This window comes from Ochotona princeps, chromosome X, assembly GCF_030435755.1.
Source record: "Ochotona princeps isolate mOchPri1 chromosome X, mOchPri1.hap1, whole genome shotgun sequence".
NCBI classification, from domain to species: Eukaryota; Metazoa; Chordata; class Mammalia; order Lagomorpha; family Ochotonidae; genus Ochotona; species Ochotona princeps.
Window position 1 is genome coordinate 12,102,331 of NC_080865.1, and position 27,750 is coordinate 12,130,080.

A 27,750-nucleotide genomic window follows, 5' to 3' on the forward strand; every position below is an offset into this window, starting at 1 on the left:
GGGCAGCGTCCACAGCGCCGCCGGAGAGATTTCTGATGCCCACCTCTCCCTCTCTTCGCTACGAATTTCAACTTCATCCCAGGCAGCTGCCGGATCGTTCAAGAGAATACCACTATGGCTTTCCCTTTGCAAAACTGCATGTCTGTGGCGGACTGGCACCTCTTTCAGGGCAGCCGCGTGCCTGCCAAATCAATCAATCTAGAAATAAAGGAAACTGGGACTATTTACGTAGCCTCTTATTATTTCCAGAATCAAAAAAGAAGAAGAAGAAAAAACACAGGCAAGGGAGGGAACATTTCCGTGCCCTTGCTCTTCTAAACCGTTCCCATGCTAAGATGCTCCGTGGAAGGGAAGCGGGCGGTGGGCAGAGGCTGTGAGTCGCCGATACGATAAGGAGCGCCTCACATTTCCGTGGCATTCCCATTTGCTAGTGCGCTGCTGTGGCCGCACGCCTGATTGATATATGCCTCCAATGGCACTTTTCCATTTGACATTCTCTCTCTCTTCCCCCCTCTCTCTGCCTCTCTCTCTCTCTCTCTCTCTCTCTCTCTCTCTCTCTCCCTCTCCCGCTCTCTCTCTCCCAGTGTCGCTTAAACAACAGTCCTAACTTTTGTGTGTTGCAAATATAAAAGGCAAGCCATGTGACAGAGGGACAGAAGAACAAAAGCATTTGGAAGTAACAGGACCTCTTTCTAGCTCTCAGAAAAGTCTGAGAAGAAAGGAGCCCTCCTTTCTCCCAAGGTAAGCAGGAAAACAAGCGCTGACGGCTCGCCTAGGAAATTACTTCTTTCCAAACCCAGCATTTCATCCTCCTCGCAGACAAAGAGGCAACCTTTAAATACCACTTAAATTTGCATTACTTTCATTTGCATTAATCTGTAGCCTGCTAGCATTGTGTTTTTTTTTTTTTTTAATGAACGGGGCTTTGAAGTCTGCGGAGCAGGAAGCCTCCCAGAGAAGCAGCAATAAAAAAAAAAAAAAGAATATATATATATAGATATATCTATCTATCTATATATCTATATCTATATCTATATCTATCTATCTATCTATCTTCTGGGCTCGACTTTAAGAGATTTTTTTTTCTTTGCAAACTCTGCGTAGTTAGACGTAAGTTTGTAATGGTTCTTCTATCTGACCCTGTGAAAGGGGCCAGCGCAGCAGCAAGTCGCCGACTTTGATTCGCGGAGCCCGGTATCTTCCCCGCCGCCCTCATCCCACTTACAATGGGGGCACTATGAACACAGGCGAGCCTACGAGGTTAAAAGCGCACTGTTTACTTTTATTACTACTTATGTATGCTGCTGATCTCCTGCCAGGGCTCTGCCGGAGCGCTCAAAAACGACTTCAAACAATAGGCAACATTTATTTCTAGCTTTCGGTGTCAGCCTTTGCTGCAGGACTCCAGCTCGTTTTCTCCCTACGCGCGCGGGACTTCGCTGCCATAGATGCGTCCGGGGAGCAAAGAGGGTGGTAGCGGTGGAGGGCGGGCGGCGGGGTGGAGGAGAGGGTGACGAGGACGGGTTTACTGTATGATTGTGATTGGGTAAAAAAAAAAAAAAAAAAAAAAAAAAAAAAGTCCGAGGAAATGCATGCTGTTTGCCTTGGCCTTCTTGCAAGGGGTTATTTTTAGTAGTCAGCTTGTCCCAGGAGTGCCAGGGGAAAGGATGCTCCCACCAGCCCAGGGGACCAGGACCTGTAGGAATGAATCCTATAGACACCTGCGGGATAGTCTGAGGCTTTTTGCGGAACTCCTGAATACGAGTGTTCTCTCTAAAGGAACAACTGAGCTGTAGGAGGCCTGGGCACCAGCGCTTTCCTGGGGGAACGGGAAGTTCGATTGTGTCCAGAATGTTAATGACTTAGAACTCACAGTAACTGAGGCTCATTGGAATGGACGAGCTCTGCTAAGTTTCCAGGAAAAGAGGCAGACACTCCTCTCTAGTGCCATTCAGGTGTGGGAAGGAAAGCTGTCTGACAAGATAGGAGTCCCACGTGCAGTTCTCTGTAACTGTCATTAATAACAGCAATAGCTGCTGCCAGGCAGGTCTCTCTTCAGTTCTCATACTAGTGACTTTTCATTATAAGAAGCTGTCCTTGGCCAATTGCACTATCATATAGCTTTGAATATCAGGCGCATTTGGAAGTATAGAGATGGTAGAGTGCTGCCAAAGATACTGCAGACCCTATGCACGCTTCTCAACGTAGCCTTTAGACCAGATGCAAATATCTGCTGCTTGGCTTCTCACTGGACTTGTTTCTGAAAGTAAACTTCAGAGTCTCGTAGAGCTCGCTTGTCATTGTGGAGCACAGACAGGGTGTCCTGGGGACTTTTCTGCTTTTACTCTGCTGGCTAGCCTAACAAGCATTGTTGAAAGCAACTCTGACGTGTGCAATGAGTTAATTTACAACTCTGGGAAATTCACTATTCCAGAAAGCCTGGGAAAGGTACTATGGAGCCTACTGTTATCCAATTTTACAGGGATTTTTTTTTTAAACTACTGTTGTTAGCAAAGCATTAGCCAACTCCAGACAGTTTTCATAGCTTCTAATTCTGCATCGTTGATTTTGAAGCACATTTGGTTCAGGAGAAGCAGTGGAGGCCTTCTTAGGACTATGTGTAAGCAGCTGACACCTACAGATGGAAATGTGCCGGAGGAGTTTTCAATCTTAATTCTAGTTCCAATGACACTGTCAAGGGAAAAATAAATCATTTTTCAATACATTTAACAATTTCCAACTCATTTATTTTCTCAAGCCCCTGATAAAAGAGGGGTGAGTTTCTCAGGATTACAGCCACCAAGGGTGGCTGGTCATTTCTCCTCTATTTTAGGAACTCACAATTCAAGTACTTTTTATTCTTGCTTGTTAATTATTCATTCCATCATCCCATCAATAAATATTTATGAAGCATTTTCTATATGCCTGGCACTATGCTATTCTTGATGGATGCACAGGCAAATGAGGCACACACCCTAGTTCTCACTCTCAATGCAACCTGTCTTTGGAAAACAAGTGGGCTTTGCCAGTGGGTAAACCAGGCAATGATGTTCTTGTTTAAAAGATTCATTTGAGGTAGCTGCCGGGGTCTAGGTGTCTTTAAAATGACTCTTGTTTATCAATGGGCTCTCTTTCTGCTTCGCCTTAAGTCTTTATGGGCTACTCCAGCATAGAGCTCACCTACAGAGCTAAGCTGGCCTGGGTCTTTTCAGCCCAGGGAGAAGTCTGGAGAACAAGCAGTTTAATCCTTTCTTCTGCTCTTCTGAATACCCTTTGGAAAGGGCCACATGCTGTCTCTCTCCCTAAGATGAGTATGAGTCACCTACTCAGCAGCTGACATCAGGCGACTTGATGAGTCACTGAATCAGAAACAGGCAGGGAGGAAGATACAGTCACTGTCTTCCACCACCTACTTGTCCCGCCCCCCAGGGATGACAAAATCCATGATCTCTGGACCTGGCCTAAATGCCAGAGACCCCTGGGAAGATGCTGCCCACAATTGTTCACCAAATTCGAATCTCTGGCAGAACCACACATAGTGCTCCTTTCAAATGGCCCAGTTTGGTGTTTGATCAGGCAGTGAGGTTACAGGGGCGGTAGAGTGGGAGGGAGGGAGCAAAATCTGATGATAGCATCACTAGGGACCTTGACTTGATCCTTTATCAGCAAACCATCCTCTGTGATTGGGCTGAAATACCTCTCAAGCCCTAGGGTGCCTGATTCGCCCTACCCATCCTCAGCTTCTTGGCCAGTGGCCTTCGCGCCATCCTTGCCTCTTCCCATGAGAGCCAGTCAATGCCACTTTGTTCAGTGCAGCGGGAGCAGAGGAGATGGGCAGGCAGGTGGAAGGACCGAGAAGGCCTAAGGCCCTCTGGGATAGGGCAGTGGGGAGGGCAGAGGGGATAGGGCAGGGCCATGGGAGGGTGGTTGAGCTCCAGGGCTGAAATTGCTGTGGCCTGTCCTGGCCGTGATCAGCTGTCATTTCCTCTTCGTGTATGACACTGTGGAACATATTAAAATTTCTCTGGGATGGTATGTTTGGAATTCCTCTGATGCCCCACCTCACCAACTTACCCAGACAATAAAAGCAAGGTTGTAAGCCTTTGAACAGCTGGCCGGCTATATATTTCCCCTCTTTCTTTCACATAATCTAATTCAGAAAAGAATCCCACTAGACTGGCAGTGCCATGTCTGGGTACTTGCTTCCTGCAAGGCATAGCCTCCCGCCACCTCCTCCAGCCCGCCCTGGAATCTTCTTGGGTGGCATGTGGCTTTTCTTTTCTTTTTGCTCACCGCTGGTCATGGCCCGCCCCCTTTTCCGCTGTGCCTGAGCTCCTTCTATTGTGAGCTTCTCTTTGCTCTGCCTGTTTTCCACACAGCCTGGGCCCTGCGCTGTGGAGAACAGCCCATGAGGTCTGCCCATCTCCATAATATTCCCAGGATGTCATTCCTGGCACCAGCTCTGCTGGGCTGCTAGGATTTGGGGGGCTTTTTGGAGCCCTGAGCCCTAACCCATGTGCAGCAGGGAACAGCCTCGTGGCCAGCTGAGAGCAGGGCTGCAGGGACCTAGGGTTGGCAGGGGCAAACATACCATCACAGTGACCCAGACGTCTCCAGCAAGGGCCTGGGGGAGGGATCGCTAGGAGAAAGACTAGATGCATTTGCCCTACATGAAAAGAAATGTGGTTACCCATGTGTCAGGACAAGGGACTTGACACTAAGCTTCCTGGATCCTTGGCCCATGCCTTATCACCTTCCTCATCCTTCCCTCTTCTTCCTCCCCAAACTGAAAGAAGGAGAGACAGGACTTTTCATTGGGCCAGCATGGGCCTGACAGTCCTTACGAAATCCATTTGGTGAGTGGGAGGAGGCAAGGGGAGTTTTGGGTTGATCTGATTGAAAAATGCAGAGGATTTGGGAGACAGGAGTCATCTCCCTGCTCCCTCCCTCCTATATTTCCTCCCTTTTCACCTTCCTTCTTCCTTGTTCTCTTCCTTCCTCCCTCCGCCCCATTCCTTTCTTCTCTCCCATATCTTCTTTTTGTCTTAACAACAGAGCAACTGTTTAGTTGGTAGTTGCAATTGGAAAAAAACAGATCTCAGCTACAATTTTCCATCTGAGTCTCTTGCTACCCTCCTGGTGCAGCATCTTTAAAGGATGCTGTTGAGATCCTTAGGGCCAAAAAGGTATTAAAGAACTATCTGCAAGGTGACTTTCTATTCCTTTGCTTTTCTTGCAGGCTTTTCTTGTCTTTTCCGGATGAGTGAAAATTTATTAAAAGCCTCAACAAGGAAACATTTAACACAGCTGAATTAAAATGGGTCTTTTCCTGTTAGTTTGACAAGACAGAAACGGGAAGGGGGAGAGAAAGGGAGAGGGGTATAAAGAAAGAGAAGAAATAATCAACTGCTCCCTACTGCCACTTCTTGGGTTTTAATATGAATTATTCCATACAAGTCCCTAGGCTAGAGGATCTATTTAAAGACAGCTGGCAGCATGAAGGGAGAGGGTAAAAATACAACCACTCTTTTGTCCATCAAAGGTTTTCTTTGGGAGGACATTAAGAGCATTCCTGCTTTCCCGTCTGCCCCTGCCAGTGGCAGCTTTCCAGTGGGTAGTACCCACTCCTCAGCCATCAGGTCAGCAACCATCAACTTCTTGAGTTTGATTCCAAGAGGAAACAAAGGCTGAGCAAGAAGTCTTTCCAAAACCCCTATGTGCATGCAGCCGGGCAGGGGCAGTTGGTACTGAAATGAGCCCTTACTTGATTGTGCAGGTTGCATGCTGCAAATTCACACACCCACCCACATGCTGGAATTTTTCAGGCAATTGTGCCGATGGCGTTATTTCTGATGCCAGCTTCCTGCACATCTGCAAAACTTCATTCTTGTGTCTCTGGCAATGGTTTGCTTGGCACCATTCATGCTTGCTGTTCCCCTTTGCACAGGGTCTCAGGTCCTGATGGCTATCACTAAGAGTTCCATCCCCTATACCCATTTCCAACAGAGAGAATGTAACACCCCTCAATGGGGTTTACAATCTCGAACAACTCTGCTCTTGTTAGAAAGAATGCTGACTCAAGAGATTCAAAGAATGGGCAGCTTCATCGGGCAATATATTCCCCCTGCTTGTAATCACGAATGCGTCCAAATTGGGCTCCATTTCACTCACATGTCAAAACACAGCTATGAACATGGACTGGGAGCTTCAAACTGGTCCTAAGATTTGCAGTAGACAGATATCTTTTTCTTTTTTTCTCCTTTTCTTTTTTCCACAAAAGCTAATAATTTTTTCCAGTTTTTTTTTTTCCCCGTTTGCTCTCTTCCAAGGTCTGGCTCAGTCCCAACTTGTTCTTTCAAGCTCTGATCCAACCAATTGCAGTATCCCTTAAAAATGAAAGGGCAACAGGTTAAGACATTCAAGAAAGTTGATGAGCTGTCAGAAAATGCTTGGGGGGCGGGGGAGTAACCTCTCTATAGTGCCCCAAACCAAAGTGACCCTAAACATGGAGTCCCCATCTATCCTTTTATCTACAAGGCATAATAAAATAGATAAAGAACAGGTCATGGGAGAAGTAGGAAGGATTATTTTTGATGTTCAAAATCTGCCACTGCCCTTTCATTTTTTTTCAAATAGCACAGTTTCAAAAAGAGGTTTGAAATTGCCTTCTTTACCTGAGAAAACAGGTCAGCTCCTCAAGTGAAAAAAATGCCCCTCATCCTCCCCCTCCTAATATGTCTGCAAAGAATAAGGAAAAAAATCCCATCCTTAATCAGAATCCAATTTTCCTTTAAAAACTCAAGGGGATGCTTTAGGACGTGAAACATTTCTATGATTCCCCCCACCCCCACCAAAATGATGAAAAATTGCTCCTCTGCAGAATGAAGATTTTTCTTTTAAGGTTTGGAATCCAAAGGCAGCAGAATAGGAGCGTTGCAGGAGAGTTTGCCATCAGAAGACAGGGTTGTAGTAAAATATGAACAGAAGATCCTAAACCCCACAAGTTCATGATTGTTAGTCATTTCAGGAAAGGGATTTTCGTGTGATTCTTTTTTTTGTTTTGTTTTGTTTTTTTTGTTTTTTTTTGTTTGTTTTATCTGAATCTTGCCCTCTTGACATAAGCTGCAGGGGTATTCCAGACTGCAATAGGGCTGAGGTACCATAATACAATCCCAGTATGGGACAGAAAAAGCAAATTGAACAGGGGAATGGACAGACTGTGTTGCTCTTATTGTTTATGCCCGGTTCCTGAGTGAGGGCTCTACAGCTGTTAGGTGAGATCACTACTGACCATTCCAGAACGTTGTTGTGGATGAGGAGCTTCAAATGCAGCTTTGGAAACACTTTGCTTGACACTTCAAAGGAAGGTCAACATATTCATTTGGCTCCAGGAGAAGAGGGAGCTTGGACCCAGTATGCACATGTGTCACCTCTCTTCCTCTGTGTTGTGTCACAGTCAGCACTCCAAGGGTACAGCAAGTGTTGGGTTGCTTCAGGGCTGAGAACCCCAGGACACCTGACCACCCTTGCTTATCTGCCAGGTGGATGCATGTTCATGTGCTTGAACAGGTCTGAATCCCCCACAGTTGGGGTATCTCAGAATTCTTGTTTTGCTTCCAAATGATCTAATGTAAGGTGAAAGATGGAGTGGGTACCATTCTTCACATGAATTCTTCCCTCCTAGGAGGAAGCAGGTGATGTGAATTTCTGTTTCAAAAATTGCAAAAAATATTTAGCATATTTTTGAACATCAAAATAGCCCTTCCTTCTTCTCTTTTGATACTTCTTCCATGGTTCCCCCTCCCCCGACTTGACTTTCCTCTTCATGAAAGGGTGGAAAGTACTTGGTGTTGATTTGGGGCACCACTAGGCATTTTCTCACAGCTAATTACCATATCAGTTACAGTTTCAAATCAGATGGCTAGATCTACACAAGTAATCCAAGCCCTCCAGAGGGAAAAGATTTGATAGAAAAGTGCTCTCCAATACTCAAATAGTCAAACCTGTTCATTTCTAAAGTTTGCAAGATTTGTATTTGGAAAGTAAGTAAAATCAATGGTTAAGATTGCAGAATGAGTCTATTCATAGAAACCACTGAAGCCCAATGATACCCAGTATAGGATCCAAAGCCCTATCCAATGATCATCTTTTTTAGTCACACAGCCTAGCCCTGGGCTTTGGGAATTTACCTCCTGAGGCATGGAGATTCTTTATAGGCTCTACAGAATACAGGACTTTGGTCTTGATCACTAATACCTTACTAAGTCTCCATCTGCAGAGGCAACAGCTCTTCTAAATAATCTTCCTCTTCTGTGCAGTCAGGGCACCACAGATGGCCCTGACAGAGCATCAGGATCTAGAGTTCAAGTTCACCTTAGCCATAAGGGTCGTTCCTAAGAAAGGTACAGGAAGGCTGAACTCAGCCTGTGTCATCATCATCATCAAATGAAAGAAATCTGATCTTGGCATGATTGATTATTATCCTTGCTCCTTTCCTGATTAACGCTTTGATGGAGATTGGAAAAAGCAACACAAATGTTAAAAGAGCTTTAAGAGAAACAGGAACGGGTTAAATCTCCTCACCAATGACTTTCTATTGTTAACAGGATCTCATTCATTTGTAAGCCACATTTGGTACTGTGCAAGCACTGAATCAATTGGTTATCCAGGGCTACATTTATTTTGAACCACCATTGTGATCTCATCAGGGGGTAAATTCTCTTGGCTTGGTTGGCTCTGGCACCGCCTTAGAATTTGTTTGGATTCTTCTGTGATCATCAGCTCCTTGAGTAAGGAAAGAACTGTTTCTGTTAGATTTTGCCTTAGGGAATAGGTAGGGTGAACACACATGTGGTACTCTGAGAAGCTTGGGTGCAGTTACAGATGACTATCAGGAATGCTTAGGGCAGCAGAAGCCTCTAGAGCAAACTGCTCACTTTGTAAATGAGGAAACTGAGTAACAGAGAAGGCAAGTGAATTACTCAAGACTACACAGCCAACGATGGGGAGTAGGATTCAGACTTGAGGATTCTTAGGTCAACCTTTCTCCTACCAGATCAGAGAACCATAGAATATTCTTAGGTTTCAGAATTCAGTGGGATAGTTATTCAATATTTCAGACGAGTGAGTGCAAAGTGCTGGGATAGAGAGACACTAACCACATGGGCTAAGCATCAAGTCCAGGAAGGAAAAGATGAAAGATGTAGGTAAGTGGGAGTTAGGAAAACAATGAGAGGTTTCTCTGGATTTCTCACAGTCTGAAAACCAGGAATTTGAGTTACAGTCAGCCCCAAGGTCAAGTCCTCCCACTCAGTCACTCCCTAGACAGGAAAGCTATTCAAGCCAAGGACACACACATACAGGTGGGGCAATTTGACAGTTGGCTCATCCCTCCCCCACTCCCAACATATTTCCCTTCCCAGGCTTTTGTTTTAGCACCCCGGATTGTGCTTCATTGCCTCTGTTCCCAGCTGTAGTCATCCCTTTTGCTTCTCCTAGCTCTTGTCTTCCTGCGTCTTTCTGACCACCGAGCTCATTCACACTTGGTCAATAGTGTGAGTTGGGAGGAGATCAGGGAGTCCCATCATAGATCAGAAGACCTGTTTCACTGCTAGGACATTGTCTTCTGCCTCCTCAGGCTGCGCTGTGGTGGCATCGCCTTTCATGTCCCCACCCTGCAGACGGTGCACTTGTGAGATGAAAGGGGCAGGAGCCACGCCCTCTCCCCTTGACCCTGTGAAGTTGGACAGAGCTGGAGTTGTAAAACTGGAAGCTGAAGCCTGGATGGTGCTTGCAGCCGGTACTGCTGCCTCTAGGTCAGCCAAGGCTTTTTAGTTACTACTTGGGCTCTCCCAGGTAGAACAAACAAAAGAACATTTAAAACTGTTGATTGAGCAGATGAGATGCTTCCTAAAATCCAGCATCCTGTTTATAGTTTGTGAGCCACAGTGCCTTGGGAAGAAGCATCTGACTGATTCTCCAAGGCATCTAATTGACGAGATCCTGTTGGCATTCTTTCAGTTCTTGGGAAGGGGCTACTTAGCACTTCACACTCCCTGAATTAAACTAGAACTTCTTGCTTTTCCAACCAGAGTAGGAATTGCAATCTAGTGCCAACTTTCTTCCACACTTACACGTGGGGACCTCAAAACATTTGTGGAAAGTGGGCTTAAGGACAAATTTATTTAGTAGAAAAAGCTTGGAAGTCCATGCATCATTTTCTCATAATAGGCTTTTTCTATGATTTTTCGGTTTGGTATCCCTTGTATAGCTTGTTTTTTTGTCAGTTCCTTTGGGAGAGGCTTTTTGATCTGCCAACTTTTCCCCATTCATGCCTTGTGCCATAATATTCTTTTCTTTAAAAAAAAAAGATTTCGTTATTTTCATTGGAAAGGCAGATTTACAGAGAGAAGGAGAGACAGAGAAGATCTTCTGTCCGTTGCTTCATTCCCCAAGTGGCCACAATGGCTGGAGCTGGGCTAATCCAAAACCAGGAGCCTGGAGTCTCCTTTGGGTCTCCCACATGGGTGCAGGGTTCCAAGGATTTAGGCCATCCTCTTATACTTCCTCAGGCTGTGAGCAGGCTACTGGATTGGAAGTGGAAAGCTAGGACATGAAGTAGCGCCCATATGGCATCCCTGGTGCTATGCAAGTGGAGGATTAGCTAACTGAGCCATTATGTCAGCCCCATGGCATAATTAAAAAAAAAAACTATAGTAAATAACTACTTCTGATACATTGTGTCAATTCCAAAATCCTTGTATTTTTATATTCTTAACTATATCTTCTTAGAAATGATGCTTTGCATGCTGTAAATGAATTAAATATTAAGGGAGTTTATCAATATATCCAAGAAACATTACCAAGGAAAACAACTAGCCAACGCTGGTTGCAAGAGGAATCTAGGATAACAGCTATTCCCTGCCCACCCCCCCACCGCCCGACCTCAACCCTTATCATTTATCTGCTATTGCAAAAGAAACCCCATAGTAGGTGCTTGATGAATAGATGTTAAATAAATCTTTGTTGAAAGGAGCTGCAGGAGGGAACATGTGCACACATTGGTCTTCTTATCTCAGCCAAGGGAGACAGAAGGGATACTAAAACATGTCCTCTTTTGCCTGGCAAGCACAGCACAAATAAGGCCGTTGTTGGCACAGACTGCCCATCTTAGCCTGTTGCTGGAATAACTTACATGAAACCAACCCTGTACCCTCTGCCAGGCAGAAGGTCAGCTCAAGAGTGAGCTGATCTGCGGGCACAACACCACCTCTCACTCAGGAGGCTGCTATGTTATTTCGCTGAACATGACAGGTGGGGAAATCTGGGCACCAGTTGTTCTTTTCCACTAGTACCGTTTGGAGGGTAGCTCAGAGTCGGGCACGCCAGCCTACGTGCCTCTCCTGCCAGCAAAGGCTCCACCTCGGAGCTCTTAGAATGTGGGCTGTGTGCATGGGCCAAGTCCGCTTGTCAGAGACTGTACCCAGGGCACAGAGTGGCCACAGGGCTATGGAGTTTGGTAAGAGTTGTTCTCTCATTCAGTCCATCCTTGCCTGGGCTGATGTCCTAAGTTTGAGAAGCAACACTTGGTTTTATGACACATTTTTTTTAAAAGTAATATAAGGCAAACTGGAATTAATTTACTTTTGAGAAAATGGCAGAAATTGCTCCAAAGCAGAGATATTCCTAAGTTGCCAGGAAGTGGAGATGTCAGTGGGGCGAGTTCCCTTGATTCCAAATTTTCCTCCTTGTGAGGTCTTCCACTGCCTACCCGTATTTAGCACATTCTCACCCGGACACACTCCAACTCACAGCATTTAAGACTACTCGATTTCACCTTGTTCCTTTCTTAAACTTGATTCTTATTTCTTTCTGAGCAGAACAATGTTGGTTCATACAGTTTTACCATTTCAGGCAAAACCAAACCAAACCAAACCAAAATAAAAAATAAAAAAACCCAGCCAGGATTATGTTGCAAATACCTTAACTTTCGGTTTTCAGGGCATTGTGAGTTTTGTGGCAAATGTTCACTATTGCTTGCATTTTTATTTCTGAGTTTAATACAAAAACCAAACAAAAAGCATCACGTTCCACGTGTTGAGGTTGAAAAATCTGTTTCTTAATCTTCATGATGCTGTAACACTTCCTCTGTCACTCTTGGATTCTTCAACACATCTTCTGCGTTCAGTTCATCACCACTAAAGTGAAGAGCAAACAATAAAGTTGCATTGTTTGTGAAATTACCTTTTTATTGATATATATTTGATATCTAAGTGGTGTTTACTCATCCTTCAGACCATTTTTTAAAAAAACTGCACTTGTAATTCAGGATATCACTACTAGGTGGCAGTCATGTACAAGAATACTCTACCTGGGAGACTAGAAGGGCTTCAAAAAGTTCACAGAAATGGAATGGAAAGGTATAAATTTATTTTGGTGCATTTTAAAAAAATATTTATTTATTTTTGTATTGCAAAGTCAGATACACAGAGAGAAGGAGAGACAGAGAGGAAGATCTTCCATCTGCTGATTCACTTCCCAAGTGACTGCAATGGCCAGGAGCTCTTCTGGGTCTCCCACACGGGTGCAGGGTTCCAAGGTTTTGGGCCGTTCTCCACTGCCTTCACAGGCCACAAGTAGGGAGCTGGATGGAAAGTGGAGCTGCTGGGATTAGAACTGGTACCCATATGGGATCCCAGCACATGAAAGGCGAGGACTTTAGCTCCTAGGCCACCGTTCAGGACCCCAATTTTGGTGCATTTTTTTAAAATAAAATCTGTATATGCATATTTTCCATCATGTGTATTTTCCACAAATTTTTGAAGACCCTGCCTTGTGCTCCATTGTATGAATTTTCTTAATATAGTAAATCCTTTGTTGGTGTATAATATGTGCTATTCACAAATATAATGTTATTCCAACCAAGTATTCATGCGAATCCCCCCATGCAGGTTAACTCACAGAAGTGGAATCACTGGACATAAATTATACAGGTTTGCATTTTTAAAGGATGTTGCCAAATTACCCTGCACAGAGTTGATACCAATTTATACTGCATTGTTTCTGAAATGGGCTTGTTTCCAACAGCCATGCCACAGTTACACTTTGGAGTCTTTATAAATCTATTTGGTTTAGCAAAATACTTCAGAGTAAAATTGTCATTTCTCGTAAGTGATTGAGAGTTTCCATCTTCTGGACTTAACAAGCTCTGATGATGGTTCTTTTAAAAATTCATGAAGAATGGAATTTATTTTTATGCAAAAAAAGTTTAAAATCCATGCATGGTTTTGCATGATTCACCTCTCCCACAAACTTTTTGTAAACACCTTGTGTTTTTTTCCAGTAGGCAAAATGGAAATGCCTACAAATACAAGCATATAACCATGTCCCTAGTTTCCTTGTTGATGCTGCTGCTTCTTGCCACTGTGCTATGTGTCTTTCTCTTTTATTTGCTGTGCTCATTTAGCCATGCCCTTTGCCTATGCCTCTGAAGAGAAACTGCTGGCAGCCAGGAGTGCAGGACTGGAATGTCTGCTTTTCCCTTCATCCTTGTGCCATGGATTCCGGGGGGAAAATATCTGTAGATTGGAGTGGTGAAAGGAGGAATCTAATCAAGTCCTTCCCTGAGACTAATTAAGATCTCAAAGAGAACAGATAACCAATCAACTGGAATAATTTGGTCATGCTGAAACTTGGGAGATGGTCAGTAAAATGACATCTTCTGAACGTGGACTCCAAGGAAGTTCTGGCTGTTTGCACTAAAGTCTTGGTGAGTTTCAGGATAATGTGTTGAGAGAGATCTGCACTGTGCAGCTGCAAAGAAAAACAAGAAATATTCTGCAGCCTTTGCTGGTTTGAACACTGCGCACAGATTTCATTCATTCTAATGAGATCATTCCTATTGGCATGCACATAAAGGAGGGTGGTACAAAATAATGGGACAGTAAGAGCTCCTTAACTTTAGCATTAGCTGCTGCATGTGGAGCTGATGGTAGTTGAATTCATGGCTATGAAGTGGTGGCATTTTTAGACAAAACAAAGATAGCAGACGGTATTTTGTTTGTTCAACTCCTCTCCTTTACAGGTGAAGAAATAGATTTGAAGAGCTTAAATGACCCATGTAAGGTCCTCTAGCTAATTAATGGCAGTGAGGAACTGCCGTCCAGTTGGATCCCCTCATTACTGGTCTCAGCTATTTCTGTAGTTGATAGGATTTCCCTGGATTCATGCATTGAGGCCTTGCCATTGCCAAGGAGGTCTCCCCCACCCTTTTCAACTTAGAATTCCATGTCCCACTCTTTCAAGACAGCTAATTAGGTCTCAGTGTGTATGTCAGGGTAAAAGTAATTGGCTTATGCCGACTTGAACCTCTGATTTCAACCTTGCCCTATCTATTCAGACTTAGGTTAGGAAATGTTTTTTGTTTGTTTTGTTTTGTTTTTATGAAAAAGGACCATGAGCAAAGTAATCAAACTTGTATCAGAAATGCCTTTGAACGTTTTTCTAAAGCTTTAATTACAATGTTCCTTTTGGTTGGGGTGAAATGTCAGGTGCTCTCAATTTTCCTAAATGTTTGAAAATATTTGTGATGCTCTCTGTCTTCGGGGGTCATAAAAGGTGTCTGTTGGCCATGGCTGGGTGTTCATGAAGTGATCTGGGGGAGATCTCCGGACCCTAGTCCTTTGTCCAAGGAGGTATAGTTAAGAGATTAAAGTGAAGGGTTACAGCATGATCCCATTTTAACAGTAAGTCATTGCTTCAATGACTACTTTCTTTTCTCAATTAAACCATGGGCTCAGGCCACAAAGGCTCTGCAAAAATGCAACTCTGTAGGCAAATACACATGTGGGGCCCTAACCGTGCTGGAGGCCAGTTAGTATAATGTGTATTTCAGATGCAGTTTGTTATTGATGCTGGGTGGCATGGTACTTAAAGTCAAAAACAGGATGAACCCAGAGTACCAAAGTGGAAAACTAGGTGGGTGGGTGAGCATGGACTTGGATATGGAAAAATGTGCTCCCTAGGGACATGTCCTGTGTTTATTAGTGAGGACCTGCCCCTTCTCTGCCCTGTAAGCTGACCCTGACACCAAAGCTTACTCATAAATTGAATAAATCCTCTTGACCCTACCAATCAAGAATAAAGACAAGACCACCCAATTCAGTGCTGGTCAGAACTACATGGGGTTCAAATGATTCCTGCTCCATGGGAATATTGACTCCAGGAATAACAATCAAAGTCAACTACAGTGGCCACGTCCATGCAGACCCATGCTAAGGTATGGAGGCAGGGCAGTGGGATAGATGACACGTTAGGTTCATTGGTACTCTAGGAACTGACATTTCCCCACTTAAACATGACAAAGAAATTTTCTATTCATTACCTCCCTGGTCCCATTAGTGTTTCTGGATAAGCATTTCTGGGGAAAATAATTTCTGTTTTCCTTCCAGCTGTGCAGCAGATACTTCCAAGATGGGTTGCAAGTGCAAAGAATAAGACACAACTGCGGCCTCCAAAGGACCATGACAACCAGAAAGCTTCAGCCAGATCCTGCTCGTTCCCTGAGAGGATCTGGAGCCTAGGTTAAAGCATTTCCGATAATTTGTCCTCTGCCTCCCTCTACTGTTCGTCAGGAGAACAACAATGAGAAACCATGTACTAGCTGCATCTTTCTCTATGCTCTCCCTGCTGGCAATAATGGGAGATACAGACAGCAAAACGGACAGCTCATTCATGGTGGACTCAGATCCTCGACGCTGCATGAGGCACCACTATGTGGATTCTATCAGTCACCCATTGTACAAGTGTAGCTCAAAGGTAAGCCTGAGGTCTCTGTGAAGGTAGCAGGAAATCAGAGCTGCCAAACTGCTTTGCCCAGGGTAGGAGAACTATGATCACGGTCCAAACTTGAGATATATGGCTGACTCCCAAGGCCTGTGGGCGGATTCATGCTTTTCCCATCATGCTTTACACTTCTGTCAATAAAGCTACCTAATTGGCCACATGTACATTTTAAAAATTATTTGTTTTTACTGGAAAGAGTTACAGAAAGGAGACAGAGAAGTTGTTTTCCCATCTGCTGGTTCACTCCTCAAATAGCCATAATGGCCAGAACCGAGCCAACCTGAAGCCAGGAACCAGGAGCTTCTTCTGGATCTCTCACATGAGTGCAAGGGTCCAAAGACTTGGGCCATTCTCTACTGCTTCACAGGCCATAGTCAGGCAGCTGGATGGGCAGTGGAACAGCTGGGAAACAAGCCAGCATCCTCGTGGGATGCTGAGAGTGCAAGTGGAGGATTAGCCTATTGAGCACATTCACCCACTGGGAGGATATTCTTTGATCCTGGCAGAAGTGGTAGTGTTGCTTTCCAGAAAATAAGCTCTACCTACCTACCTCCACCAACAATAAGGAGGAGAGGGTTGGGAAAAAAAGATACAAGTGATCTCCAAAACGTTTGTGGAAGGATCAGTGCAAAAGCCCAATGGCTAAAGTTCTCACCTTGCACATGCATCCCATATTGGTTCATGTCCTGGCTGCTCCACTTCCTATCCAGCTGCCTGTTTGTGGCCTGGGAAAGTAGGAGCCATTGGCCCAAAGCCTTGGGACCCTGCACCCGTGTGGAAGACCTAGAGGAAGCTCCTGCCTCCAGGCTCCTGTCTTCAGATAGGCTCAACTCTAACCATTGTGGCCACTTGGGGAGTGAACCAGTAGATAGATCCTTTTCTCTCCTTCGCTCTGTAAATCTGATTTTCCAATAAAAAAGAAATCCTTTTAAAAATTAGTCGAAATTGTACATGACAAAGAAATTATGCATGACTTGCAAAATATTTCATAGCAAATAAATTTATCCTTTAATTCTTTTTTCTATGAGCTCTAGAAGTAACCTGGTGTGACTGAGGCATGCACATATACTCTATAGAAGTCTCATCAAAGGCCCTCCTGGTGAAATTAGATGGCAACTGGCCTTTCTCCTTGAGCCATATTTGTGTGGTCATGATTTCTAAAGACAGGCTGGCAAGTTGATCGTTTCTCATTTTTACACTGTTTATTCTACTCCTTCTTAGTTGGAGCAGGTTACACATTTCTTATAAGGGGTAACCTGTATCTCAATATTGAGGAAAAGTACGCCAAAACAAGATTAGACTCTAAAGACCATCAGGAGTAGCCAGCTACATGGACCATCCAAAAGGAAGACACATTGGAGATTAGATTGGAACTCCAAATGAGAATTATTACAACCATCACTGCCCCTAAACCATTACACAAATGAAATTTGTCCACACTTGGTAAAGATGAATTTGCTTAACTCTACAACAAGGATTTTCACTCTTAGTCCCGAGACAAAAACCACTTAAACCTTCTCATATGGCAGGTATCTGTGAAATTGCCAGTATAATTAAGACCTTTTTCCTTGTAATATCAACCACTAGAATTGAATTAAGACCATCTAAGTCAGTCTGTTCACCCTTCATCTGAAAACATTTTCATTTTAAACTGTGCTTAAAATTCCCATAACTTTTATGTTTATAGCCCAATGGTGATGAGTTGTCTTATTTTGGGAAATCAAAATTTGAGTCAAGTTTCTTTAACCATTCCATTAATAAGGCCTATGGCTGTGGGAACAAATAAAGGTTTTCCACTTAAGAAGAGACTTTTGGGATTTTATTTGTTTTTGTAGTAAAGAGATAAATGTCAATTATTGAAAAGCTACAATCCCCTTCTTAGGAAAAGAAAACTAAAACATATTGAGAAAAAAAACCAGACAAGTGTTTTTACAACCATGATTGCTCAGACACTGTGGGCCCCAGTAAGTTTGACTGGAACAATTCTTTTCACCTTCCGTTTCTATTTCCATAAATTTCAGTTCTGTTATGTTGTCCTCCATATTCATGAGTCTTTCTTCTCCCCCCACCAAAAAAAAAAAAAAAGAATTGAAATTATTTTAAAATGGAGTGCCAGTGATATAACAGGAAATAGGAGCATCTCTAAACACGAGACAAGGATCTGGAAAGATCAGGCAAAGTAATGGAGGCATGCCTTGGCAACTATCACACTGACCAAGGGAAGGTCAAAGAAGAGATGTCATTAACAGACGTCATTAACTCAGATCCAACAAACTCACATTGCTCAAACGTGAGGCTTAGAAGCTGACTTTAGACTGCTGTTGTTCACCTTTGTTTCTTTCACAAAACCATGGTCAATAACATTGCCAAATTTTGATAGCAGGAGAAATGTTTGCCATTTCATGGGAACAATCTGTTTTCAAACATTCCATGCTATCCCAAAGATAGCAATCTTCTTATGTAAATGGTGCTTGTGATTATAAACCTTTCTTTCTTGGCTATAAAATATGCCTGGAAGAATCTCATCCACCCAGACCTTTTATGGATTAGAGTTTCTCTATATAACCGGGGAGGAGGGTACTTTTCTTTTAGAAGTATTCTCTACTTCTTCACTTTCACAAACTCAAGCCAGTCTTCTCTCTATTGGTCTCATTTGATGAGCCTGCTCACCTTTAGAGATTTAGGATAAAATATTCTGTTAGAAAAGAGTCAGTCACAATCTATCCAGATGGCTTCTTGGTAAAAGGGATTATGGGAGATTTTTTTCCTCTTTCCACAAACTTCCTGTGAATATTGTGTTCAAAGACTACTGATTTTTTTTTAAGATTTGTCTATTTTTATTGCAAAGTCAGATATACAGAGAGGAGGAGAGACAGAGAGGAAGATCTTCCGTCCATTGATTCACTCCCCAAGTGAGCGCAACAGCCGGTGCTGCGCCCATCTGAAGCCAGGAGCCAGGAACTTCTTCTAGGTCTCCTACGTGGGTACAGGGTCCCAAGGCCTTGGGCCGTCCTCGACTGCTTTCCCAGGCCACAAGCAGGGAGCTGGATGGGAAGTGGAGCTACCGGGATTACAACCGGTGCCCATATGGGATCCCGGAGCGTTCAAAGAGAGGACTTTAGCCGCTATGCCACAGCGCAGGGTCCCAAAGACTACTGTTTACTAGACAAACGTCTGCTATATGCCTGTAGATTGTGAAGACTTCCTGATTTACACTTACTCGGTGTCTGACTTGTGAAGGCAGATGAAGGGAAGTACGTGTAATTCAGGAAAGGGTTAGCTTGGTGAAAAGGTTAATGTGAGCATCTAATATATCTCAGGTACCTTGTACTGTGAAGGAGCACAAAACAGTTTGTAGAAAATGCAAGTGAGACAGAAGTTTGCTTTGGTGCCCCAAAAATTGAAACCCATATGTATGAGTTTTCAGAGTTCACGGGAAAATGTGTATTATTAAAAAAAAACCAAACCTATGTTTGGAATTTTTTTTGCAAAAGTAAACATTCTATTTAAAAACTGTACTTTTCACGAACTTTTTAAAGTACTCTTTTAGGTATGCTAATCAATACCAACAAGCCTGTGATGGCAGGCATTGTTGTTGTCATGTTTTTAGTAAAGAGAGCTGAAACCCAAAAGAAGTGCTCAGTAGGTTGCTCGATTCCATGTAGTGCCGAAATAGCAATGCAGCCTTCTCTGACTACTTGAGCTTCATGTTGGAGGGAATGTAAGTAGAATGCAGCAACCACAACTTGGAAGTCCAGGCTCAACTTCTGATCTTACAGCAAACGTATTTTTTTTTTTCGAAAAAAAGTTTATTTATTTTTATTGAAAAGATAGATTGATGGAGAGAAAGATGTTCTATCTGCTGATTTGCTCCCCAAATGACCACAATAGCCTGAACTAAACCGATCCAAAGCCACGGGCCTCTTCTGGTTCTCCCACATGGGTGCAGGGTCCCAAGGCCTTGAGCATCCTTCATTGATTTGCTAGGTCATAAGAAGAGAGCTGGTTTGAAAGTGGAGCAACCAGGACAAAAACCAGCACCTATATGGGATGCTGGTGTTTGTAGGTGGAGGATTAGCCTGCTGAGCTATGGCACCAGCCCGCAGGAATTGTAATTTATACTCAACATTTTTTTTTCTAGAAAATGAAATGGAAGTGAAGGCCTTTTCCGGAGGCCTTCAGTGAATTTCTGTTCACCCTATCCCTAATCTTGCAGTTGTCCAGACAAAGGGCTCTCTCACCATCTCCTAGCAACTCAGGAAATGGATAAAATAGCTCAGACAGAAAAACAGCAAGCCCACGTCCAACTAAGCAGGACTATGTAGCCACAAATAGGACTCCCCTGGTGGCTGTAAGTGATAGCATTTCCTGGGAATGAATACCAAAGAAGCTAGGAATCATATATTTATTTACAATCTTCATGGGATACCCTGGTCTGCTATTCTGGGTGAGTAAAGTCTGTAAAAGCAAATAGGCTCAGGCTCGGCAGCGTGGCCTAGTGGCTAAGGTCCTCGCCTTGATCCCATATGGCCTCTGGTTCTAATCCCGGCAGCTCCACTTCCTCTCTATCTCTCCTCCTCTCAGTATATCTGACTTTGTAATAAAAATAAATAAAATAAAAATCTTAAAAAAAAAAAAGCAAACAGGCTCAAAGGTCAATAATCAGTGACAACCGGCTGTCTGTAGAATGTTTTTTTCATGATTTACTTATTTTTGTTGCAAGGGCAGATGTACAGAGAAGGAGAGGCAGAGAGAAAGATCTTCCATCCGTTGGTTCATTCCCCAAAGTGGCCACAACAACTAGAATTGAGCCAAATCAAAGTCAGGAGCCAGGAGTCCAGGTTTCCCATGTGGATGCAGAGTCTCAAGGACTTTTGCCATCCTCCACTGCCTTCCCAGGCCAAAAGCAAGAAGCTGGATGGGAGGTGGAGAAGCCAGGACACAAACCAGCACCCATATAGGATGCTGGTGGTTCGTTCAAGGTGAGGATTTAGCCATTGAGCCAACACGCTGGGTCCTATAGAATCTTTAAGGGAATCAAGGCATCCCAAGTTTCGAAGTGACAGAGACCTGGTTTCTAATTCCAGTTCCACAGTTTGCCAAATAGATGACTTTTGTAGAAGCTAAGTGATTCTTTGATGTCTCATTTTCTTTCCCATGGAAAAATGAGCTGTCTACCTAAAGGTTTGCTTTGAGTGTTGCAATGATACATGTAAAGCAGCCAGGACAGTGTGCAACATATAACAGATATTTGACATTTAATAAATGATGCTGCCATCTTGGTGATGAATTTATAAACAGGACAGGTGTTTTGACTCACATTCTATTTCAGTCACTACTAAGATCTCAATAACTGTTGGGATCTCCTATAGCTTTAAAGGATTAGGGAAATAAACTTCATTGTGGTGCTTGCTAAACACAGGATGGGCTGAGACATGGCTGGGAGAGGATTACTAAAAGAGACACAGATCTGATTGTCTAACCTCTCTTGTCAGGTGAGTGAAGGGAGGAAAGGTTAAATGGGAGCAGGGGTGACTTGGGCCAAGGAAGGATTTTCAGGAACCTAGGTTGGAAAGTGAGTTGGCAGGACAGGCTTACAGGCTTTTGAAGCCCAAAGCCAAGAGTTGGAGCCAGGGCATGGTTTTCTGAATTCTCACTGGCCGCAAGAGCAAGTGGGAACAAAAACAGAGGCAAGAACAAAGGAGGAAGTGGTGGATGGAGAGGAGAAAAGCCCTGGGATGGCAAAGACTGAGCCTCAACTCTCAACCCCTCTCCTCCTACTGCCCACAAGGCTCATAGTTTGGTCAGAAAATGAGGAGGGTCAAGAATGTTGAGTTGATAATACAATTAACTGCTGGAGAGATCTGACTTGATGTCTGCAAAAAAGGAACAAGTTTATACTGAATGCCTGCAATGTGAGGGTGTTGCTGAAGATGCTGAGAAAGCAAAAGAGGAAATAAAGAGAAGGAGGGAGAGTGGGAGAAAGGGAAGAAAAATGGATAAGTCACTATGGCCTTCATAATTCTTACAAGTAAACAGGAGAAAGGAAAGAGAGGTGTTCTATGTGAAACCCCTCTGAACATCAGTTTGATTTGTGACCTGAGCGAGTTGAGTCCCTATCCACCATTCCAAGGCTCTGGCCCTATGCCTCTTGCTCCCCTAGCTGTAATTTTGTTGGTACCACCAGCATGACACAGACCCTTTAAATGTTGACCTGGTTCTCAGGGATGAGCTGAACAGTCATTTTATTGAAGTTGCTGGTTAGAGGAAGAATGGGAGAAGAAGCATGAAGGAATCTCATTCCTAAGAAAAGAAAGATGCTTCAGCTGCACCATGAAAATAGGGGGCACAGTGATCCCAGGCAAAGGCAGTTTTCCATTCAGTTGGAGTAAATCCAAAATGATGCTGTAGGATGAAGACAGGCAGGTCTTTATTCTGATATGAACGGCAGTGCTTAGTCAGGGTTCTTGGGTGGTTGAACTCTGTGCAAGTTTGAGGCTGGTGTTGTTATCTCAAGAAGTCCATAAGGAAAAAGTTAAACTCATAGGCTCCTGGTAACGACACAATCAGAGTTCTAGAACCAAGCCAGTATAGCTTAGACAAGGATTCGAGTTGGTTCTTGTCCCAGGAAAAACACCATCATAGCAGAGGACAGGTGTTACAGCAGTGTCCATCAGGAGTTTGGCTTTAGACAGACCTGGGTTTGAGTCCTGCTCTGTCTTTTCCAGATATGTGAATTTGGGCAAGTAACTGGGGCTCTCCAAAATTACTGTTTCCCTATCCGTAATAATAATAATACAGCTCATCAATTAACTACCCTTTCTTCACAGATTATTACAAAGATTAACTGCAATAACTCACATTGGAAACAGTCACTCAATGTTCTTATTAACTAAATCATTGCTATCTAGTGATCCATCTCTAGTAGAGTCCTAAAACTTGAATGAGTCCAGATCCTTGTTAACTCTAAGTTTGGGCATTAACTCAGAAGTACTGACATCAACTAGAATCCTAAAAGAAATGCAAGATCTTGGAGCTTTTCCCAAGAAATACTCATTCGGGACCTGCATTTTCACAAGCATGTTTTAGTCCACGATGCCTTGATATGAAAGATATCAGAAGATGTTCATTCATTGCTGAAACACGAGTGAGGTAGTGACAGAAGCTAAAAGATAGGATCCCCCCCCCAAAAAAACCCCTCAAAACCCAGGTGGTTTTCCTTCCATTCTTTTTGAGTCTTATCTCCCCAGCTTCCCTTTTACCTTCCAACAAACATACACAAAGCAGATAGACATCCAACTAGTTTCTAGCTAGTTTCCCATGTTCTGGCAGGTGTGGGAGGGGGAAGATCTTGAACTTTCTCATCAGGGAGATGGGGCTGGGGATTGATCTCTGTGCTAATGCCCTGTGACATGATCTGTCCAAATCGATCTCATTTCATATTGAAATAAATGTCTATCAATGTCACAAACTGGGAAGATAGCACAAAAATCTTCAACAAAATTCTAATAGCTTATAGCTGTCATTTCCTTTCTGCTTAGGAGCTTTCAGGGAAAGTAAATCAGTTGTTCTAGCATACCTTAATCTTATCCAAGCCCTTATCCCTAGAATCCTATAATTCCCTGATGGTTGTCAAGTGATTGCTGCATTTACCTGCAGCATTTTCTCAGATAATGATGTTAATGATATATAATTACCATTGCTTCCCTTTTTGAAAAGATGGGCCAGCCACTTCCTTCTTTTAATCCTTGAGTGTTTATTTCTGCACTATAGGATGATGTCAGAGATAATGGTCAGTGAGCTTTTATTAATAACCGCCAATGTTCGAAATACTGTAAGGTAAATGTTAAAAAGTTTCATGTACATATATGTATGTTTTGATCTTTTATTTGAGCATTTCCATTTAATATTGCATTATTCTTGGTTCTAGAATCACAGAGCAACATTTTTTTTTGCACTACTGAATATACAGTTCACTAAGCCCAGCCCACCCACATGAACAGGGATCAGTGATCTCAGGTTCCCCAACCTTCTTATCAATCAAACAATCCTACTCCACCTCACCTGCCACTTGTACTCCTCGGATGCCAGGATTTATATTTGTGAAATAGAAATGAGCCATTTAGTCATTCCCTTAGACTCTATGCAAAATATTGAGTGTGCACTTACATACATTTTTCCCTGAGGATAATAGTAATTTTAAATCAGACTCTTCACTAATACCTGGTAAATAGTCACCATAAATAATATACGGCTCTTGACACTCGAGCCCAAACCTTTGGAAATGGAGTTGGTCAGAATGGGTGCTTCCTAATAATTGTCCTAAATGGTTCTGAAGACAGAGATGTGATGACACAGATGTCATGCTCCCTCAGTGTATAATCCCAAGAGTGTCACCCAAGGCCCCCAAAATGCCCTATATGTACTTCCTTGTTTTGTTTCAGGCTGTATCAGATGGAATATTCCTTCCTGAGTATCACTCAGCTGTCTTATTTCCTTCTTCAGAAACATAAGCTTTTTGTTTACTGATTCCCTCTGTAATTCTCCGTATGACTCCTTTTTTGTGTCATTCTACTTTATTATTCTTCAATTTCAATTTTGAATGACTTTCTGCTTTAGACCAATGGTAGACCAGCACCTGGCAGGAGAAATTTTTTTATTGTTATTTGATACATATTTGGATGCAGTTCATAGTGCTGGACCTGGTCTAATGGTTTCATCTAGAATCGTCTAAAGAGGTTTGAAAATCAACCAATCTTGAGCTCTACCCACAGAGATTATAATTTAAAAAGTCTGAGATGGGGCCTGGATGTTGACCTTTTTTCCAAGTCAGGGTTGGGAGGCACTGGTGGAATCCAACAAAAATTGTTAGAGGGTTGGGGTCTCTGAAAGGCTTTTGGGGTGTCTTGGCCATACTGCGGGTAACCACCTCCTCTTGTTTCCCCAGATGGTGCTCTTGGCCAGATGTGAGGGGCACTGCAGCCAGGCATCCCGCTCCGAGCCCCTGGTGTCCTTCAGCACGGTTCTCAAGCAACCTTTTCGTTCCTCCTGTCACTGCTGCCGGCCACAGACCTCCAAGCTGAAGGCCCTGCGACTGCGCTGCTCTGGGGGCATGCGACTCACTGCCACCTACCGATACATCCTGTCCTGTCACTGTGAGGAATGCAGCTCCTGATGCCTGCCGCTGAGGGGCTATCGGATGGGACAGCTGCAGATGCAGTTCAACAAAGCAGGAAAGAACTGGCGAGCAAAGAGTTAATGAAAACAAAACAAAATAAAAAAAGATACAGTAATTCCCACAGGATTCTGCATATTCCAGTCATAAAAACTCCACACGCTTCTTGACCAAGAGAGCTACTCTGGGAACTTATTTTGAGTTCCCATCTCTTTTTCCTGGTACAATTTCTTTCGGTCCCTCTCAGATTCAGTTATTCCCACCCCCCCTCTTGGCTCGGAACACTGTTTGGGTTTCCAGCCATTGTGCATTAGTGGGAAAAAGCAGGCCCCCGAGCAAGAGTGTGTCAGGCTGTCACAGTTTGGTGTATATTAGGGAGGAATTTGCTTTGGCAAGCAGAAAATCTCAAATCTTTCTGGAACATCTTTTTTTTTTTTTTTTTTTTTTTTGTCATTTTGGCCTAAGGTATGCTATTGCCTCTAAAGGTTACCAATTTCCAACTACAGACCCCAAGCATATGGCTGTGTTTAGCCAGGTTTACTCACAGACAACAAACTGACATTAAAATAACTAACAAATGATTCTCTTAGATGAAGCTGGAACTCTTGGCAGTTGTAACTATTATTCAGAAATGACTTTTGGGAAACAAAGATGGCATAAAGAATGTTTCACCTGGAAGCTCATGCAAATAAATTATAGTAGAATTTTGTAAGGGTGCAGACTTTTAAATACTTACACACATACAGATCTTGCCCTGACTTTAGAAAAGGCATATGTGTCCTAGAGGCATGGAGAATGCACCATACTCCTGCATGCAAATTAGACAACCAAGTATGAATTTATTTGTGGGTGTGCTATAGCTTTAGCCATGTCTTTGGCATCACTCTCTAACATCCACTTGTCCGTGTGAAGCTTGTGCCAAAATGGCAGCCTGGCTCATCTTCTGAACATTTGGTTCAAATACATTGTGGTCTTTGAGGCTCAAATTTTGAGTTATTCCCATGTTTTGAAATAAAAGAGAGTATCTTCAAAAAATTGAGCTGTGCAAACACTTTTTTTCCTACTCAATATTCTACTGTGATGTAGACTCTGAGATACACATAGCTAGCGTTTGGGCATCTCCTATGAAGGGGAGGGTTCAAAAATGAGAATAATAAAGTTTTAGAATACATGATGGTGGTATTAGCATTGGAAGAGTTTATTTGAAATGCTCACAACATGCAGAGTTGGGCTGAGCCAAAGCTGTGAGCCAGGAACTCAATCTATGTCTTCCATGTAGGTGACAGGAACACAATTACTTGAACTGCTACCAAAGCCTCCCAGAGTCTGTATTAGCAGAAAGCTAGAGATAAGAGCCAGAGCTGAGCATCAAATCAGGTACACTGTTAGAGATGTGAGCATCTCACTATAAGGCTAGATATATATCTGGGACTTTTAAAAATAAATTTAGTTTATTTTTGATGATGTTTACATAGTTGAGAAAGATGTATGCTCATGTGGACCGCTGATTAGGATGAGAAGGATCAAGGAATTGGGGAAAGTGGATGAGATAATTGCTTACAATTTTTTTCCTTCCTGTATCTGGAGGAGGGGGAGAGAGAAGGGGGAAAACTGTACCCAACATCCTAATTGCGTAAGCACGCGGGCATGGGGAATGGCCACATGATAACATCCTAGGGTTCCCAATGTAGAACATGCTCCAAGGGTTCTGCTCAAGTGGTTTCAATGGTTCTGAGATGTTGTTGAATTCATTACTACAAGGTGATTAAATCCTTTGAAGATCCATTGGCTGACACAGTCCGCCTTAGAGTCTCCATTCATCCAGATACTTGCAAAGTTTGATCGAAAGAGTTATCCAATTTGTTCTGCCCTCTACCCTCTGCTATGCTACTAGAAATCTTCAGGACTCAACTGTTTGTTATGTTCTCCATGTGTATCTGGGCATGCCATCCACTGCCTAGGCTTCAGAACTGAGTAGGCCCTATTCTGACACATTCAATGGTCAGACCACAAATCCTGTGGTTTTCCCCCATGGTTACAGTTTTGAGACCATCAGTCCAGTTGAGCTAAATATGCATCTGGAACTTAAAAATGAAACAAAACGAAACAAAACAAAAAACCAGTGGTCAGGGAAAAGGCTTATGAGGTTTAGTTATTAGTCTCAGATGTTAGCTTATCGCACAAACACATATCTGATGCCTGCTGGCTTCCTTAGACAATATGTAGTGAAATAGTCACCCTTTTCTAATCACTTCATTTTCCCCAGAAGAGAAGAAATATTCATATCCAGCAGGAAGATAAAGAGTTCACTGTCATTCCTGTGCTATTGACTATGCAGTGCTCCAAGGTCAATGATACCACTGAGCAACCACAAGAACACTCAATGCTGGTAGTGTGCTATATATCCACTATGGACAACTCAAAGCTAACCCAGAGTGGACACCTCAGTTTCCAGGGTGACTTGGATGCCATGCTGTTCTGGTTAATCAAAGATGAAGTGCTATGTGCTGTTAGTACAGTCAACCTGTGAATTAGTTTCCTGTAGAGAAGATGGTCTTGTACATTCTTTGGCACTGTATTCACACTTTTTTCTTAGGAAGCCAGCAGGGTTAAATTTGTTTTTGTGGCTTTGAAACAGAATGAAACTAATGCTATTAAACCTTGACCTTGATCTTAACCTTACTGGTGATAGAAGTCAGTTTGTCCACTAAATTGAAACTTTTCCTTTATGT

The 27,750-nt window shown here is 43.1% G+C and overlaps 1 protein-coding gene across 1 annotated transcript; it reads left to right on the forward strand.

Annotated features, from left to right (window-relative positions):
* Positions 1 to 572: 572 nt before the first annotated feature.
* Positions 573 to 26,046, forward strand: NDP (norrin cystine knot growth factor NDP). Its single transcript, XM_004587855.3, has 3 exons — positions 573 to 741; positions 15,450 to 15,816; positions 24,791 to 26,046. Exons 2-3 carry the CDS (start codon positions 15,643 to 15,645, stop codon positions 25,016 to 25,018), a joined length of 402 nt encoding a protein of 133 aa, XP_004587912.1. The 5' UTR covers positions 573 to 741; positions 15,450 to 15,642; the 3' UTR covers positions 25,019 to 26,046.
* Positions 26,047 to 27,750: the final 1,704 nt, after the last annotated feature.